Source organism: Aphis gossypii, unplaced genomic scaffold (genome assembly GCF_020184175.1).
Source record: "Aphis gossypii isolate Hap1 unplaced genomic scaffold, ASM2018417v2 Contig00109, whole genome shotgun sequence".
NCBI classification, from domain to species: Eukaryota; Metazoa; Arthropoda; class Insecta; order Hemiptera; family Aphididae; genus Aphis; species Aphis gossypii.
This window is the reverse complement of record NW_026083018.1, coordinates 99,967-120,159: the sequence shown is the minus strand read 5'-3', so window position 1 is coordinate 120,159 and position 20,193 is coordinate 99,967. Positions and strand designations below refer to the sequence as shown.

Genomic DNA, 20,193 nt, shown 5'->3' with positions numbered 1-20,193 from the left:
AATCAACCTATAACAAAAGAAAATATTGTAAGTATAATATTTTATTACTAAGATCTAATATATATTTTACTTTATAAATTAGGCTAATTTTAAACTTATTTTAGGCTAATTCCAAAATCAAAAAGTCCTCCAATTATTGTGGTGAATATTCAGGTGGTTACAGCAGTGAACCAATGTCACATATCACTACTGAAAAATCTGTAAGTTTGTTAATTATAATGTATTTTTTTTTTTTTGTAATTCATTTTTGAATAATATTTTAGTTTCATACACTCCAGAAACCGTTGGGTACTATGAAATGTAATGAAACAATTATAGATTCTTCATATTCTAATAATTATGAACATTCACAGAACATATATAATGTTGTAAGTTATAGTCCATACATTTATTGAAATAGTACTTACTACTAACTATATCTTATAAATATTATATTTTAGACACGTGAAATCCAAAAGCCATATTTCAATCATAAAAAAAGTAATCAAAATGTTGAATACTCCTCGGATTATTGGCAATATTCTACAAATTACGAGATTCCAAAAAATAACAGTGATTATGACATTGTAAGTTAAATAAAGGTTTATGTACACATGTACCTATATTGTTAAATGAGTAATAATGTATTGATAACAATTTAATATATTATAGCCAAATAAAGTACAAGAACATTTGCAAAATAGTGAAAAATGCAATAAAAGTATTGTGAATTCCACGTCCATTGAATATTCTACAAATAATTATGAGATTCCAAAAAATAATACTGGTGACATTGTAAATTAAACTTTAACACAGATTTTTGAATTAGTAGTTTACTATAATTTCATATAATGTTATTAGTCTAAGGTGGTTCAGGAACAGTCGAATGTTGAAACTACATTTATTGAAAACATTGCAACAAATTCCTCGTGTTCCGAGTATTCCACAAATGATGATGAGCTTCCACAAAATAATAATGATGGTATTATGGTAAGTTATTAAAATATGTTAAATCCAAACTAATTACAGGTAATAATAATACTTAATAATTTTAGTCCAATGAAGAACACGAAGAAGAACAAGATCAATATAATAATTAAAACTTAATCACCGAGCAAGTCAAACCCAAACAGCATCACACAAAAGCTGTTCAGGTGAGGTTCAGTTATAATATATAACTGCGTTTTACTGTTAAAAATAAAATATTCTTATCAATAATTGTTGATTGAAACCAATACAAAAATCATATTTATAATTTCTAGTCTTATTGTATTTGTTTTAGATACCAATAAAGAATGCTGTTGTAACACTTTAAGACGTTCAATAAAAAAAAAAGAAGAGGCAATACTTACACAGATTTTATTATGCAATACTAATCAAACCAAAATATGCACCTATTAGAAAATCTGGACAAAAAAATAAAAAAACTTCTTGAGATGGATAATCGGTCAATTCTGCATTTCCTCAACCAAAATTACCAGCATCGTTTGTTGATTTATTGCCAATAGGCTCAAATGAAGCATTAAATGCTGTGGAAAGTCTGTTACAAGTTGAAGGTTGTATTAAAAATAAAGAAGAATTAGTAAGTTATTATATAAAAATTACATGATTGCTGATTAGATCTGATGAATAGTGTCTTTGTCAGTTAATTATATTATTTTGTTTAATGCAGAAGACCTTTTTATTACTGAAAATTGGCAACCAACATAATTCGTTAAACAGTGCAGTTACAGCTATTTTGACTTTGTTTTGTAAGATCTTACGTATCCATCTTCAGCTATCACGGAGAACTAAAAAGTCATTCAAATCTCTTGGAATATTTCAAGTTATGCAAGGTATGCTAGTCTCTAATAATTAATAGATGTATTAAATAATTTTTATTTTGTCAAAACTAAATCAAAAAAATAAGATAAATATGATCTTTACATCAATTGAACCAAACTCTTCTGCTCCTTTTAATTAGGTCAATAATAGAAATAACTTCCATACATTTTAATTCAAATTATAGAACAATGTGATAAATAATATTTTATTGTATATAATTACAATTTTTATTTATCCTTCAGATACCCTTTCTGGTCGTGTAAACTCACCCCAAGACACAGATACAATAACAAAAGTCATTATCATATATTAAAACATGCAAAAAAGTAATTTTTTTATGATTTTCATACTTGTTATTTTTTACTATACCTACTTATTAAGAAATGAAATGTATTAAAATGTATAATATCAGTCATTTAAAATATATTAAAACATGTAAAAAAGTAATTTTTTATGGTTTTCATACTTGTTATTTTTTACTATACCTACTTATTAAGAAATGAAATGTATTAAAATGTATAAGATCAGTCATTTTAAATATATTAAAACATGTAAAAAAGTAATTTTTTATGGTTTTCATACTTGTTATTTTTTTACTATACCTACTTATTATGAAATTAAATGTATTAAAATGTATAAGATCAGTCATTTCAAATATATTAAACATGTAAAAAAGTAATTTTTACGGTTTTCATACTTGTTTTTTTTTACCATAACTACTTATTAAGAAATAAAATGTATTAAAATGTATAAGATATTGGTAATTTTCTATATATTAAAACATGTAAAAAGTAATTTTTTTTGGTTTTCATACTTGTTATTTTTTACTATATTCTACTTAAGAAATCAAATGTATTAAAATGTATAAGATCAAATACAAAGTTTAACAAATTTTATTATAAAATTCTTCAATTCTACTATATTATTAAATTTTGATTAGTAATAAACTTAAAAAGTAAAGTCAATTAAAATTTATATTGCATTCTAAATTGTAGGTAGGTATACCTATTAGGTACCTACGTCTAAATAATAATAATTGTAGTTATTGTTATTATGCATTTATGTAAGTACTTATGTTGAGCATTTACACCTAAATAGTGCCTACAAAATTAAAGGTTTTGTTTTAAACTATGGAACTTAGGATGCACGGTTTTTAGTTGAACCTATGCACCCGTAGTGCACTGATATGTTTGTAAGTTTTGATCTAAACTGTTGAACCATATAACACGGTGTACGATTAAACTTTTAAACCCACATAGCCTTAATATAATATAATATTATAGAGGTTTTTAAATAAACCCATGCACGGTCTAAATACTTACGGTAAACTTTGATGGCACTCGGTTCAATACATGTTAAATTTTGTATTCAAAAACGCTGAAAGTCGGTGTCATGAACCTATTTTCGACTGAGTTTAGCACTGTGGTTTTAATATAAATTGAACGTTCTGAGCACCTAAATTGCTACTCGGGTAGAAATAGAGCCCAATCAAATGCTCAAAATCTTAGTTCTATGTTTTCTTAGTTCTTGTGACTGATAACGTTGTATTCACTATTGTTTGGTTGTATATACCAAACGAAATGTGCTAATAGCGATTGCGCGTTAAAAATAACAGTTTTATATTGTCCGTTACCAAGTTTTCGTTGTTATCTCTACAATTATGGGGAAAACCCAGCGTTCTATACGTCCGTCATATTGTACTGTGCGTCTGTACTGACCACAAAGTCACTACTATAAACTTAAAACTATTATACTATAATAGTCATTACTCTCTGGGACACTGTGCAGTGTGTATCTACTTAGCATACTTTTTTTTCTTTTTACGTTTAACGTTTAACATGGCTGATTCTGATGTCAGAGACATGCTTCATGCTTGGGGATTATCGAGCTACATTGACGTTTTCAAAGATACGTATTCATTATCTTATTTAATTATTTGTTCTTTTACCAAACACATTGTTTTTTATGACACAATATAGACTACCTATATAGGAATATTCAATAACCCTGGTTGGACAATATTTATTAATATAAATTGTAACTAAATTATTTACCTGACGAAATTAAATTTTTTTTAAAAATATTATTTTTTTGACGACAGTTAATTAAACTGAGAAGTCATAATACTAGTTAAATATTTTTATCATTGAATTTTTTTCGTTAAATATATTATATTTTTGGCGATAGTTAAAACTCTATTTAATATATTATTTCGAATTTTTATATAGAAATGATACTAAATAATAAGTATATAATTATTATAATTATGGCCCGATATATTATGATTTATGACGATAGTTAATACCTCGGTTAATTCGTGGGTCTGAGGTACTTTATTAATACCAAACATATTTTTAACTTAATTTATCTATGAGTTAGATAATGGAATAGATGTTTCATCTCTAAGTATGCTTGATGAAGATATGCTCAAAGAAATAGTACCAAAAGTTGGTGATAGAGCCAAATTAAAGTCAAATATAAATGATTGGCGTAAAATATTAGATATGGCTAATAATAAAGTAAACTTTTTGGTAAGTTAGTATTTCTATTTAATAAAATTTGGTGATTTATATATTTAAATGTATACTTAGTTAAATTTCTTAAGTTTTTTTAGTTTTCTGTAATTGTCATATATATTTTCAAACTATTTTGGTACTTACATGGTGCGTTTGCTACTTATTAAAAATTGATTCATCTATATTATTAGGATATTTCAAATGATTATCCTCAAGACCACAGTTATCTACTAGATAATCGTGCTCAAGACCTAAATATAAGTACCACACCACTATTAACTATTCCTGAACTCGAAGAACATAAATTAACTCCAAACACTGATGATACTGAATCTGTAGTTATGAATAGTGAAACATCGACACATTCTTCTATAGATAGTAAAACAGATGAGGTAGATATATTTTTTTTTGTATTATAATACCTACTATCAGTACATACCAAATTTGCGTTCATCAGAACCATTTGTGTTTTTGGCTTTAATATTAAAGTAAATTTACCTATTATAAAACTTAAAGATAATAATCTTAAAAAGGATATTTCATAGGCTTTTATTGATATTTAAATTTTAAAGCAAGTTATGAAGTTGTCTAGTTAAATAATATCATTGTATCTTAGTTGTATAGTTGTCCTTAGAATACCTAATAAAAATATAGTGTCTTGAGTTTATTAAACAATTACAATAAGTTTTTTACAAATATCTATATTTTTATTAACCAGGTGTTAACATTCAACATTGATTTATTTATAATATTTAGATTTTAATACAATATTATAAAAATGTTTAGGGTCTTCCACTGTTGGATTATTTGAAAAAAAATTCTGAAGGTCGTGCGATTTTAGCAGCCAATAAAACAACTCTAGACAATGCTGCTAGAAGAAAACTGTGTAACATTATAGTGAGAAGAGAACTACAAGACGACCCAGAAAAACATTTTAAAACTCCACGTTTACTCAGTCTTTCACAAGAAATCGTTAATATTTTTCCAGGGGAACATATAAGTACTTATTTTATTCCGTACATAAACTATGGTAAAATATTTCTTATATGTTTAAGTACCTTTTAACTTCATTTATTTTTTAAACTTATATTTTATTCAACAGGCCCCACATTAAAAAAGTCAGCTAAAGGAAACTTTAGACTGTTTTAACAACAGAAGGAGGGAATATAAGAAGGCAGGATTAATAGTCAACTCTCCTAATCGTACAGACCATTCACTACCAAAATCAGCACTACTACTAGCTAGTACCCAACAAGTTGTTTATACTGGTAAAGATTTAAATTTTATATAGAAAACAACACACTTATTTTTTACATTTTTTTTTTTTTATAGATAGTGAAAATGTCGATGAATCATTATCTTGGCTCCACAATTCTTCTGATCCATGGGATATTGTTATAAAACATTGGTCTATTACAAGAGCAACACGTTTAAAAAAAATTTTGGACACAAATTATGAAAAGATATCAATAGCAGATTATATGAAGGAGTACCCAGCGTTACAAAAACCAGCTGGATATAATCTAGTAAGATTTAATCAACTATAATACAAGTTTTCAAGTGCTGTTTTGATTATTGCAATCACTTTTTTATGATCAATATTTAAAACATTTTAATTTTGGTCATGAATAAAGTTATTAGAATGTACTTAATAAATGTAATAATTGATTTTGTAGTATTCATATTATAAACATTTATTATATTTTTAGTTGATCGATGATTTTAACTTCATACATCCTGACAAAATAAACAGCCTTTATGAAACATTTCCGCTTTATAAAACAAGAATTTTGGAACTGGCCAAAACTGCATCACTAAAATTAAGGGACAATACCATCAAAGGAATTTTGAATGAATATCTTGATTTGGCATTAGGTACATAAGCAAGTTTTAATTTGAAGTACTTAATTACTATTGAATTATTAATTTTTTTTTTCAGCAAGTGAAGAAGCGTCAGCTATAGCCACATTTTCAATTTTGCCATTTCTCTTCAGTCCAACTTCTAGCAAAAGAAAGAAAGGAAAAAATAGTTCTTGGAAACCTTCAAAGATTGAGATGAAAGATGGCTTTATAACGCATTTGAAATCTTACAGTGAACTACAGGAAACAGTTACAAGAAGAAAAAACAAGTATGCTCAACTTGGTTGCACCTTACAGCCTTTTATCATAATTGTAGGCCCTAGCATCAATGAAATTGCACAGTTTTATGTTTATGTTGATAACACTTATTATGTTCTAAACTCAATTGTTGGGGCAATTGATTGTTGTTTCGAAGTTATTCATGCGTTACATTTAGAATATCCAATAGAATGCCTACAAGTTTGGACATTTATTCAAAAGGTTTTTTTTAAGATTAAAACTGTTTGGGACACTGAGTTTATATCTGTGAATTCGCTTATAAGTGATATAGGGATAACTAATGTTTTATAATCAGTATTCATTATTCAATGTATTTTTTATTCAATTACACATTATGTTGTTCAATAACTCATGTATTCATTATAATATATTCATATATTAGTTTTTAAATTAAAATAAGTAACTAATTCAATATGTTTTTATTACATTTTATAAGTTTATGAAAGTATAACATTTTAAATATTGGTTCTTAAAACTTCCATTATGCCTTGTTGTTTTATTTGTAAAGAAACATCACCTAATATAGTGTTATTATGTAAACATTTCCAATATAAGCACGCTAAGCATGATTTTATTGAATATATATGTATAGAAAATCATTGTAACAGGTCATTTCATTTGTTAAATTCATTTAAAAAACATGTTGCTGCAACTCATTACTCTCAAACTTCTAAACATACAAAACATTTTGTAACAACTAGTTTTCAGAGTAACGAATTGGCATCAGTTAATTCTCAAAAAAATACACCTACTTTCATTGAAATTCCACCTATACAGCCATTGTTGGTTGATAACTTTAACAATCCTAATTTTCCAAGTAACCAAATTGAACAATTTTTAGCTTCTTTATATGCTAATTCTCAAATACCACGTAATGTTGTACAAACAGTTACTGAAGGTGTAACTGATATAATAAGAGGTATTAAAGGGTCATTGGTGAATTGTGCTACAGAAATTCCTCCAAATGTTTCTGACCATATTAACACTACATTTCTAGGCTTTGAATATCGTTTTTCAAATTTGAATACTGAATATAAGCGAATAAAATATTATACAGATTATGGTTCTTATATTTCACCCATTGAGATTGTAATAGGACAGAGGCTGAATGAAAATAGAAACAACAATACATTTTCCATCATTCCGACACATTGTACTGAACAATTTATTCCTATGCGTGATGTTTTGAAAAAATTTTTCCAACTAAAATATATTTTAAAAGATACTATTGACTATGTAAATAAAACCAAAAGTTGCGATGCTGTATTGATGAATTTTATTCAAGGTAGTGTTTGGGAGAAAAAAATGAAAAGTTATGATGAAAATCAAATTGTTTTGCCTATATTTTTATTTATTGATGATTATGAAGTGGGTAACCCCCTGGGTAGCCATTCAGGTATACACAAATTAGGAGCTGTCTACTTTACTGTTCCTTGCATACCCATTCACCTACAATCTTCCTTGAGCAATATTTTTTTAGCTTTATTATTTCATTCGTCGGACAGACAGCAATTTGGAAATCATATAATATTTAGACCCCTTATCAATGAGTTGAATTATCTAAAGGATACTGGTATTGAGATAGAATCTGACGAGTTTAAAGGAAATATAAAATTTGAATTAGGTTTAATTGTCGGAGATAATCTTGGTATTCATAGCATGACCGGATTTGTAGAAAGTTTTTCTTCTAATTATCCATGCAGGGTATGTAAAATAAAGAAAGAAGATATGAAAAAACAATGCTACGCTGATGTTAATTTAATTAGGAGTTTGGAACAATATAACCTAGATGTTTTGGAATGTAATGTAACAACTAGTGGCATTAAAGATGTGTGTGTTTGGCATGATGTATGTGGTTTCAATGTGTTGGATCAAAATGGTATGGACATTATGCATGATTTATTGGAAGGGGTATGCAAGTTTGATATAGCATTTTTATTAAATTATTATATGTATGAATTAAAAATGTTTTCCTTACAAATTCTTAATGAGAGAATGATTCATTTTGATTATGGGCCAGATAGTAGCAGTAAGCCTCCTGTATTAATCATGGAGAATATTCATAAAAATAATATTCGTCTGTCTGCTTCTGAAATGTTGGTATTTGTTCGGTACTTTGGCTTATTAATTGGAGATTTTGTTCCCAAAAATGATCCAGTATGGCATTTGTACATACTTTTAAGACAAATTCTTGATTGCAAATAGATTCGTGTGAACTCTTACAAACATTAATAGCTGAACACCATAACCTTTATCTTATGTATAGTAAACAAAATCTTAAGCCAAAACATCATTTCATGTTACATTACCATACAATGTTAAAAAAATTTGGCCCCCTTGTTGCATTATGGTCAATGAGGTTTGAGGCAAAACATAGGATATCCAAATAGCTGCAAACACTACTAGCAATAGACGAAATATATGTAAAACTTTGGCAATCAAACATCAGTTGCAATTAAACAATATTTTTTTTAAAGGATCATTACCTACCCATTTTGAAACAGGTCCTCCCAAGCTCCTAAGTGACTTAGAATTGGAAGTTTTAAAAAATGTTTTACAATTTAGTTCTGTAGAATCTATTGTTAAGTGTCCTTGGGTATCTATAAAAGGTACCAAATATAAGCCAAAGCTATTACTTACATTAGATATACATGAAAATGATCTTCCTATATTTGGAATAATAGAAGACATTGTTTTATTTAATGATACTTTGGTAATTTTTAAGTGTAAGCGTACTAATACTGTTGCATTTGATGATCATGTATTTTCATATGAGGTAAAACTGGATGATGAATGTACATTTGTGTATCACCATGCATTATTTTCTTATATTCCAAATAACATTAGTGTATCATCAAATGGATGTAGTTATGTAACTCTAAGAAGCAGTATTTAGATTATTATATAGGTACTTATATTGTATTTTTATTATTTATTTATCACATATGTGTTCATGCAATTGTATATTATGTTATGCTAATATAGGTATAAATTATAAATATTTTGAGTTAATTTGTATTATTTATTATGTGCTATATTAAATAAACGTTGTATAATTTAATTTTTTGTTTTCCAAATTATTTATTATAGATTAATTCCTTGATTTTATTACTCATCAGTCATCATTATTGGAAGCAGTGCTGGATCTAGTATATTTTTTACCCGTTACAAAGTATAAAATTAGCGCCCTCCCCCTTTGTTATGCCCACGTAATTAAGCGCCCCCCCCCTCGACCAAAACTTCCGGGGCAAGTACCCCGGTTCGCCCCCCCCTAGATTCGGCCCTGATTGGAAGTATTCAGGTGCATATTATTATATTGTGTATTCCCCACAATTATTACCTACAAGGCTACAACCCACCTACATAATAATTGTAACATTAACAAAATAATTTGTAACTACTTCAATTATATAGCTAGTACAAGTTACAAATTAAAAAGTAACATTCACATTTATTTATGTGTCATTGAAACACAACATAATGTCATATCAACAACTTTTCTAGTGGTTGTTACTGTAAGGTCTTTTATTATAGCCACTGAACTATTGCTAAAATCACGGTAGATGTATCTTTGTTTCAACCAAACTGCTAATTATCTACAACAGAGGTTATTTGTGGAGACAACGACTATATAAGTAATGGCTACATAATACTGCCTTGTTATTTTAACAACTCATTTGGTAATTGTAACCGAATACAGTTTACCAAATATTTATTGTGATATTAACTAACCATATTGTTGTCACGGGTGCAACCAAAAATTCTGGTAGTATGAATCATATTCTGGTAATTATAACCATGTTTTTTTTTCCGTGTTGTTGCGTCCAAACATGTGATCCACGACTCGGGCTTTGAGGGATCATAGTTAGAGATCTTGATATTATTTGCTCGAGCATATCGCATGCTCGCTTGAGTTAATCCTCCTCGTATCCCTATAAATAATCATACGTGAAAAAAAAAAAATAAATAAATAAATAATAACATATTACCCTGTTCTATCATCATGATTTTGTCATAATCTGATAAAAGCTCCAACTCGATCTCTGTATATTTCAACATGCACGGAAAAAAATAACCAAATAGATTTTAACAGAACAGTTAAGTTAAATGTTTTAATGTAGAGACAACATGAATATAATAACCAGGGGGCCTATTCTTGAAATCATACGGATTGGATCCGTATACGAAAATCATGGTTTCCACACGAGTTTCCACATGATCTGAAAAATGTGTATTCTTGAATATTTTACGTATACGAATGTGTTCGGTCGTGTGAAAAAGACCCGTACGATTCATCCGAGTGGGGATATGGCATTCGGATACGTTTCTCCGTATACGAATAAACCAATTATCACAATGTTTTATCACGATCGTTGATTAAATACAATTATTGACTATACCTATACTATTTTAAAACTGTATAAAACGAATATGTTATTAAATTACCTACTTACATAATCAAATAAAAAACACCCTTTAATAATAATAAATTATGGATAGGGAATGTGATTTCTTTAAAATACTAAGATTCCCTAAAAATTGCTTTAATGCACTACATTTTTTTTAATTTTTATATTTTAACAAGTTTTGAAAAAAAAATAATAAAAAATCTAAAAATTAACTAACTGAATTTTAGTATTAAATGACTTAAACCTCTAAAACGCTCAATATTTTTTAAACAATCGCCTTAAATTGGAAATTGTCAAAAAATACAAAAACCACTTTTTACGATGATTCAAAATACACGAAAAGTATATTTTATAAAACGAGCATCGCCTAGCTTACTTTTTTTTAACAATATTTATGTATAAAATGGATAGGTAAAATTTTGTTTAAATATTAATTTTATATTATTGATTATCAATAATATATACTATATAGCATATATACCTAGTGTATAATAGTCATTAATATTAATTACGTACTTATTGTATATTTTTAATTGGCCTTCGATTTATATTTATTTAAATCACATATTTTATTATCATTTCATCATTATTATAAAACTTAAAAATTATTTATAATTATTGCTGAGACTAATGGTTTTAACTTGCTGAAATAAAATAAAAATAAATTATGTATATTATATTATATTATATTATATTATATAATTAACGATTTATAGTGATTTGTTATGTGATTGCAGAATGCCATTAATATTCGTTAATCATAATTTGTACCTAATATCGTTACTATACCTACTTCTCAATTTCTTATTTTCATTTAACTTGTGATTGTTTTGTGAACACTTAGTGTCTAGTGTTATACCGATTACTACTAAATTCAATATTTGTTACTTGAACTTTTGGTATTTGAATAATCTTCAAATAATATCTAAATTATGGATGATTTAGACCTTTATGTTCAGTTAAATGGTGTAGAGTTATTAGAACAAATTGAAGAAGATGCGGAAATTGTTTTACAGAAGTCTAACTATATAGATCCTTTCGAAAGTAAGTACCTATAACATATTTATTTTTAGTTCATTTAATACATAGCCAAAATCCTATTTGCTTTTGTACCTTCTTAAATGTTTTTTATAAGTAGACTGAGTACACTGTTTGCATGATATTTTAGTGTAAAAACGATTGTTTTTTAATTTTTTTTATAATTTAGGTCTTTCCGATCGCCAATTTATTGCACTATACCGGTTATCAAAAGATTTGGCGACAAGGGTAATTCATATGGTGACACCTTACATGAAAGCTCCTTCAAGAAGTAGTGCACTGACCATAAAACAAAAAGTATGTGATTATAAATATTTTTTTATTAGCTTTTAAACATTCTGAAGTGTGATTAGGGTAAAATTTATTGTGTGTCCACAATTAAGGGGGACACTGAATTTTCAGCCGGATTACATTAGAATAAATTGAATCTTTTTTATATAGGCTATTATAGGTATATATAAGTAGTAAGTACATATAAAGCGGTGTAAGTTTTTTTTTGTATAAAGCGGCTATTTAAAATAAATGCCTATCCACTAATTTTTCCCGTATAAGAGGGCTACCTACTCCCACAATCAATTCCTATTCATAAAATTATGTAGGTACTTACAAACGACGAGTGTATCATTAAGATACCTATCACCACTATTATTATAGGAAGTAGTCGCTTAATAGCTATTCTCGTTGTCACTGTTTAAATATGTAAAACTTATCGCCTATCGGTACATACATCTAATAATAGTACATATTATTATTGTTATTACTTAATATGACTAATGACTATATATATAATATTATTGTTATCTGAATAGTGAACAATAATTAAGCCAGTGCCAAGCATTGTATTAGATCATACATTTAATTTTTAAATTACTCTGATTATCTAATTACTTATCTATAACTATATAATTAAATTATTTAAATTGTCTACCTCTCATTAAATTTTATTTATTTTCAACTATCTCTAGGTTATGACAGCTCTTAGATTTTTTGCATCTGGTAGCTACCAGATGGACATAGGTGTCAGTCAATATGCCTCTGTTAGTCAACCGACTGTTAGTAGGATAGTAGAAGAGGTAACTACTGCATTATGCTGTCCTGAAATATTTGAGGAAATTGTACATTTCCCAAGAAATTTCGTGGAATTAAATGCTGTTCGAAAAGGGTACTAATTTATGTTCATAAATAGATATTTTGTTACTTTTCTGGACATCTATTATTTTTTTCTCCATTTATACTGTAAAAATAACAAACTTTCAACGGCCGTAAATCTTAAACTAAGTCCGACCGCAAAATTCCTATTTCACTTACCTAGCTAGTAGCTACAAGAGTTTTTAAAAAAAAGTATGCCTTGTTAAGTAACAAAGTTCCCAGTTCTTGTATTGAAACTTTGATTGTAATTAAATATATTTTAAGAAGGTTTTATGATAATTTCAAAATACGAGGTATTGTGGGTGTTATTGATTGCACGCATATAGCTATAGTACCACCTAAAACCGAAGACTTGACGTACCCTGAACACATATATGTGAATAGAAAGGGGTATCATTCAATAAATACTCAATTGGTAAGTAGTATATTTATAATATATTTTAAATTAACTTGATGTATTTATTGTGTTATGGACTATGATGATGTTTGTTGTATGTGGCAGATATGTGATGTTAATTTGAGAATTTTGAATGTATCAGCAAGATACCCAGGGTCATCCCACGATTCTCATATTTGGAATACAAGTAAAGTTAAAATGCTAATGATGGATTTACACGCACAAGGACATAAATCGTATATACTCTTAGGTAACTATTAAACACATTTATATAAAATAAATAAATTATATTACCAGCTTTCTATAATTATAAATTAAAAATGTTTAATAAATATTTGCAAGTTTTAACTTTTATAACTTAGTGCTTTAGAAGATATAGCAAAGAAGAATTTAAAATACAAATAGTTAATGTATTTTCATTTTGTATAGGTGATTCTGGATATGCTTTACGTCCATGGCTATTAACTCCATTCTTAGACCCACGTCCTGATTCGCCTGAAGCGAATTACAACGATTCAGTTTGTAAAGCTAGATCTACAATTGGACGTTGTAATGGAGTATTGAAAATGAGGTTTCGGTAATAAACATAAAATACTTTATTTTTTATGCAGTTTTAATTTAAATGGCTCATTATTTCAGATGCTTACTAAAACATCGAACACTTCACTATGCACCAAACAAAGCATCAAAAATTATAAATTCTTGTGTGGTTTTACATAATTTATGTATTATGGATAACATTCCATTGTATAATGAAGATTTTGATAACCAAGAAGTGGATTACGGAATTTGTCAACAAAATAATGTTGAAAATACGAATATCGACGATAAAGGTAATCCAGATTTAATTGCTGGCCAACAAGCCCGTCAGCAAATTGTCGACCGATATTTTACCTAATCCACCTCTTCAGTATCAATATTATCTTCATTACATATACAATGTAACATTATCTCAAATAAATACACAAAATATTGCAAGGGTACCTTGTGGATTCTTACTTTTAAATTTAATAATTTAATTAAACTAATATTTATATATTCAACTGTTCATATATTAAATATTAAATATTATTACATTTTATTTTTATACACATTTTAATATAAATTTCTTTAAAGTTTTAAGGATGACTGATATTTTTAGTAATTTAAGTAATAGCTAGGTTATAGATACTTGAAGAAAAATTAAAAATTTTATGTATGTTTATTATTATGTTATTATATTATATTATATTGTTATGTTTATTGCTGTAAATTAACTTTAAAGATTCTGCAATACTTTCTTGTGCTGCCGCACTTCTTTCTTTTGCGGCTGCACTTCTTTCTTTAAGTTTCAATAATTCATTATAGTAATCAATTTTTTTTTTATAAAAATCTTTAAAAATAATATTTCTGTCATTAGTAGCTAATGACAGTTCTTCTTGAGCTCTAAAAGTGTGCTGTAAACGATCTTTTTTCGTAATTTTTTTTGGAAAATGTTCCTTTTCTTTTATTAACGCTTCTAATTTCCTTTTATTACTATTTAATAAAAAATAATTTACTAATATTATTCATATTTTTATATTTTTATTTTTATTTTTCCCTAGCTACCCCAATTGATATTTATCTGTAAATATTTAAGACTAATTCAATGTTTTATATTTTAGAATCAATATATATATATATATATATATCCACCTTGTGTAGAACATTATTATAAAATTGAATTTTGTAATTATGTTATGTATTATTATTATTGTAATTGTTGTTATTATTATCAATATTATTTATATTTTAATTACAAACTTTTGTGAATCATATTAAGATTAATAATTATTAATTACATAGTATGGTAACTCGTAATTTTTATCAGACTGAGTAGATAATATTACCTATTTATAAATATGACTTAATAGTTACAACTTAAATGCAATCAAATTGCAATAAACTTACGTGGTAGTCGGTGTATTAATGACTAAATCTGTCGAGTTATTTATACGCGAGGTTGAAGTTGATGGTTGGCTATCAGGTATTATGGTCCTAATAATATAAATATGTAAATTTATAAAGTTAATCTAGGTGAATTTATGTTAAAGAATTTTGTTAAAATAATATGCGTATTGTATACATTAAGTTATAGACAAACATAAGACTAACATAGAATTTGTTGATGCAACTTGTGCATTATTATCATCATCAGTGTTCTTTTCCAAACACAACCATACATCATCTGTATATCTGCAATTTTTATGAGTATAGTAGGGTATGTGTTTGAATACCAAAAATTATTAATATTATACTTAATGAAGTTATTAGTGTCACAAGTAATATCTTCATCCGCAGGTACTTCAATCACTAATGCGGTGGCTTGATCTTGATGACTAATACATATTTTAATATTATAAAGAATATGTTATATTTTTGTTTAAACTGGAAATATTACAGTTTAATTTACTTATAATATTTTACTTAATTACCTAGATGAATTAGAAGTATAGGAGAAATTTACCGCAGACTCGCTTATCTGTGGATCACCGCTCACAGGAACATCACCTATCATACTAATCACTGCTTCTTCAATGCAACTTAGTTCACCTACCGTTCGTTTACCTCCACCCGTTTGATTATTATTGACCCTAATTTGTGTTTTCTTTTTTTTTACTTCACATTTCATATCTTGCCATGTCTATAATTTTGTTAATTTATATTAACCGAACCGAATATCGTACAATTTACCCCGTATGGGTTAGCCCCCCCCCCCCAACAAACTAAGTGTTATGAGTTTTTTTTAACTAAAAATCTTCCGTGGAATTAAATATAATGTACCAACTTATAATTGTAGTTTAATAGTGTTAGCATTAGATATTTATATATTAATAGGTAAATGTCTATATTATAATATAAATAATAGATATTTACCGACATTTTACGTTCATGACGCATTCTCATTTACAAAAATGGAATTTAAAAAAAAAATGAATTTTTACGTAGGTATATACTGGAAATTTGAATGTAATATATTTATAATTTATATGATTAGTGATAAATTACAATAAGTGAAACAAGAACTAAGTATTCCTAAATTTTTACATAATAATAATATTACATGCATGTAAGTAATTTGGACTATTTCTATATTGTATAGTAAAGTATAGCATATAAATGTGATAGATATACTATAGTATTGATCTATACATCACGAACACGATAAAGACATATTTAAAGTAGGCACCTTTTGGAATCCATGCTTTATTGTTCAAACAATTTTAATATGTAAATAATTTTAGTTGTAAGCTATACCTACTAATATAACTACTATGCTATATAACTTTGTCATATATAATATAATAATATTTGGGGAGGAAATTATGTAAATTTTACAATTAACATTACCCTGCGCCAAGCTTTCCACTCTTTTGAGGGACCTATCATGGTGTTCAATGTTTCACCTAATTCAATCCATTGTTTGGATGCAGACGAATGAGTAAAACTGTTTGAAAATTTGCCTCTCGAGAGTTCTGGGTGACTGCTTAAGTATTCAATTATTGCTTGCTTCTGCTCGTTCGTCACTGACTGGCTTTTTGATCTTTTAAAAGTTGCCATTATACGAGAAAAATACTTTTAATTGGGATATTAGAAGATTTTTTTAAATGTATTAGTTGTCTGTGTGTGAGAAAGTGAGAATGTGTGAAAACTACAAATAAAGAAAATACGAAATATTTAATTAACAGCTGATGCGCGCATTTTTTGTTTTGCAATTAAATTTACAATAATATTGTACATTTTAACAGTGTTACCATCCTAATTTATAATAAATAATAAATCGTGTGGAAACATTTCCGTGTATGTGAAAATTTTTCAGTGTACGAAAAGTTTTATTTCAAGAATACAGTTTTTGGTCCGTATACGGAAATCAACCATGTGGAACGTTCGTATACGGATCCAATCCGTATGATTTCAAGAATAGGCCCTCAGTACATAAATTTAGATTGTAAACACCAGCATGTACAAGAGCAGCTACAAATCTTTTTTTGTAATTTATTAATTTCTCCATCTAACCTAACTAATGTTTAAAACAACAACTAAATTGTTAACGTTATTAAGTAAAAAAATGTATACAGTATTTTGGTCAATCCAACTAGAAATTGGTAATTTTTACTCTACGATTTTGTACTTGTTTTATTACACCTATGTTGAATCAATCTGGTGTTTAATATAGCGGTAACAATTATATTATTGTAATAGATACAGAACAATATTGTTGTAATCAATATTTTCTATTGCGCTCACCAAACTTGGCTATAATAGTTATTAAACAAATTACACGACTACAACCATTCTGTTTTGTAATCACTACAATACCTTCTACAGACGATATCTTTATGATTGGTTTTTCCAATTAAATAATCTATGTTGTTAGCATTATTTTAGTTGTGCTTACTAATATTAGTATAGTATAACAGAATCAACCGTGGTGATAACAAATACATGATATTAATAGCCAAAGTAGTGTACTTGCTACCAAACAAGATTGTAAACACTACTGAGTACTTATTAGTTATTATTTGGTGCCCGGCGACCGCTGTCTCTCTGTAATTGTATCGATTTGTGGTTTCCATTTTACTTTTAGTCTTGTGCATTGTCTTGTGTTTCAACTTTAAAGTGTAACTTTACATACGTAATTCGTTCCGCAACGACACGTGTTTATTAAGTTTATTTGAACATTCAGTATTTAAGTTTCAAGTCGTTTTCAACGTTTAATAATATGGCGGATGCAGATGTAGCTGATATGTTATGTGCATGGAAACTTGGACATTATGTCGAAATATTCCGTGGTATGTATTTTAATTATACGTATTTTATAGTCTTCTTAATTAAATATTATAAATTTAAAATGTACACAAAGCTTTTGTAACACTGCAGTAGGCACTGCTTTTAATATTAATATTATATTGCATTACATTTTGTGATACTTTTCATGATAATTGCACTCTTAGAACACGGCATTGATATTTCTTGCTTAACCATGCTTAATGAAGAAATGATAAAAGAAATTGTGCCTAAAATTGGCGACAGAGCTAAACTTATTACTAATCTTAGTGAATGGCGAAAAGTAATTGAACTAACAAACAATAAAACTGATTACATGGTAAGCATTCAAAATAAGTTGCAAGTCACCCATAAAATTAATGCTATTAATCCGAATTTTATTATAAATATATACTACTAAATAGTACCTACCTTCTTGCCTATTAGTTACTACTTATAAGGTATTATATTTTATAAATTTATAACAATTATTCTTAGATCAATTTCCATTGTTAAAGACTTTTTACAACTATATTATAAAATATTTTTTTAGGACCTAAGTAAACGTTCGTGAAGTTGGCCCACCTAAGTGTTGCAATTTTTTCAAAACCTATGCCATTATTTTGCAAGTGATTTGCAAGTATTTGCAAGTCTATTTTTAGAATTTGCAAGTTACTCGGGCGTCCAGTAAGAGCTTTCAAAGTTTTGAAGTTAGCCCACCCAAGTTGTCACAGAACTTTCAAAGAAGTATCAAACGAGAGCTCACGATTAGCAAGTATTTTCAAATTCCTTCATAACATTTGCAAGTCATTTAGGTGATCGTTATGAAGTGGCTGTTAAATTTTTGAAGTAGTGCAAGTAGGCGTGATGTTTTGGCCTGAAATTTCGAAGTGGGATTAAACGAAAGCTAATGATTATAGCAAATATTTGCATGTCACTATGGCAGCAACCACTAGCTTTCATTAAAAAGTCTGAATTGAAGAAAAATACTAATTTGAAAATAAATAGCAAAGTTGAAAAATAAATCTAAATCAGCAGCTTTTGAAAGTCTGTGTATATAACATCAACCTGAGATCCAGATGGTAAGGCATCTAAATGATTATTTTTTTTAGATATAATTGATTCAAACATTTTATGTATACCTAATAAAAAGCAAACAGATGTCAGATGGAGCGATAATTTTGTAGGTAGGTATACTAGTCACATCTTGGTTACTAATGTATTATTATTCTTAAGTTTGTAATAATTATATAACACTATCAAATAAATAATTAATACAATATACAAATAAACATATTATAAATATAAAATATATATTTTGTCGTCGATGGACGTTGGGTTGTATTAGTGCATAGGCATTATAAGCACTGTGTCTAGGACCTACGTAAAATTGTGACTATGATTTTTAGATTTGATTTTTATGCTCTTAATGCCTATTTTTCTTTTTAAAAGCTTAACACAGAGAAAACACCCTTTTCTCCCACTTAGAAGGTTTTTTAATGATTTAAATATTTGACAATAACCCTGCAGGGGCTAAGGGCCTAGGGCATACAATTATGTTATATCGGGCCTGGATGGACCAACTTATATATCATAAACCGTATTTACTAAACTAATATTGGCTTAGTGCTTTCCACAACGTTTATGAATCATTCTGATTTTTAGCTGACTAAGAACAATTATAGAGTAATCAAGTATTTAGTTTAGCACATAGTTGTAAATAGGTATGTAATACATTTTTAATATGCCATTTCATGGTTGGAATATGGCTCTTGTATCGTATTATGATGCCTTTAAATCTTAAAATTGAAAAAAATGCATAGAATATGCAAAAATACTTGAACTTTTTTACTAGATAGTTAATTAATGAAATGTACCAACCTATATTATATTATTTCTATATGTTATAACTTACAGTGTTATACAGTTCAGCCTACAGTGTAGTTTATGCAATTTG

The 20,193-nt window shown here is 27.5% G+C and overlaps 1 protein-coding gene, 1 long non-coding RNA gene and 1 pseudogene across 2 annotated transcripts; 2 read left to right on the top strand and 1 right to left on the bottom strand.

The window, feature by feature from the left end:
• Positions 1-5,434: 5,434 nt before the first annotated feature.
• Positions 5,435-6,699, top strand: LOC114119333 (uncharacterized; annotated as a pseudogene).
• A 4,944-nt stretch (positions 6,700-11,643) lies between these two features.
• Positions 11,644-14,572, top strand: LOC126553247 (putative nuclease HARBI1). The gene is made up of 7 exons (XM_050208398.1): positions 11,644-11,911; positions 12,075-12,202; positions 12,871-13,067; positions 13,322-13,469; positions 13,557-13,701; positions 13,881-14,028; positions 14,091-14,572. Exons 1-7 carry the CDS (start codon positions 11,800-11,802, stop codon positions 14,347-14,349), a joined length of 1,137 nt encoding a protein of 378 aa, XP_050064355.1. The 5' UTR covers positions 11,644-11,799; the 3' UTR covers positions 14,350-14,572.
• Positions 14,573-14,575: 3 nt separating this feature from the next.
• LOC126553249 (uncharacterized) lies at positions 14,576-16,241 on the bottom strand. The gene is made up of 3 exons (XR_007606460.1): positions 15,937-16,241; positions 15,381-15,857; positions 14,576-14,966 (listed from the first exon to the last, which is right to left on the bottom strand). It is a non-coding gene; the product is annotated as an uncharacterized LOC126553249 (long non-coding RNA).
• Between the last annotated feature and the right edge of the window lie 3,952 nt (positions 16,242-20,193).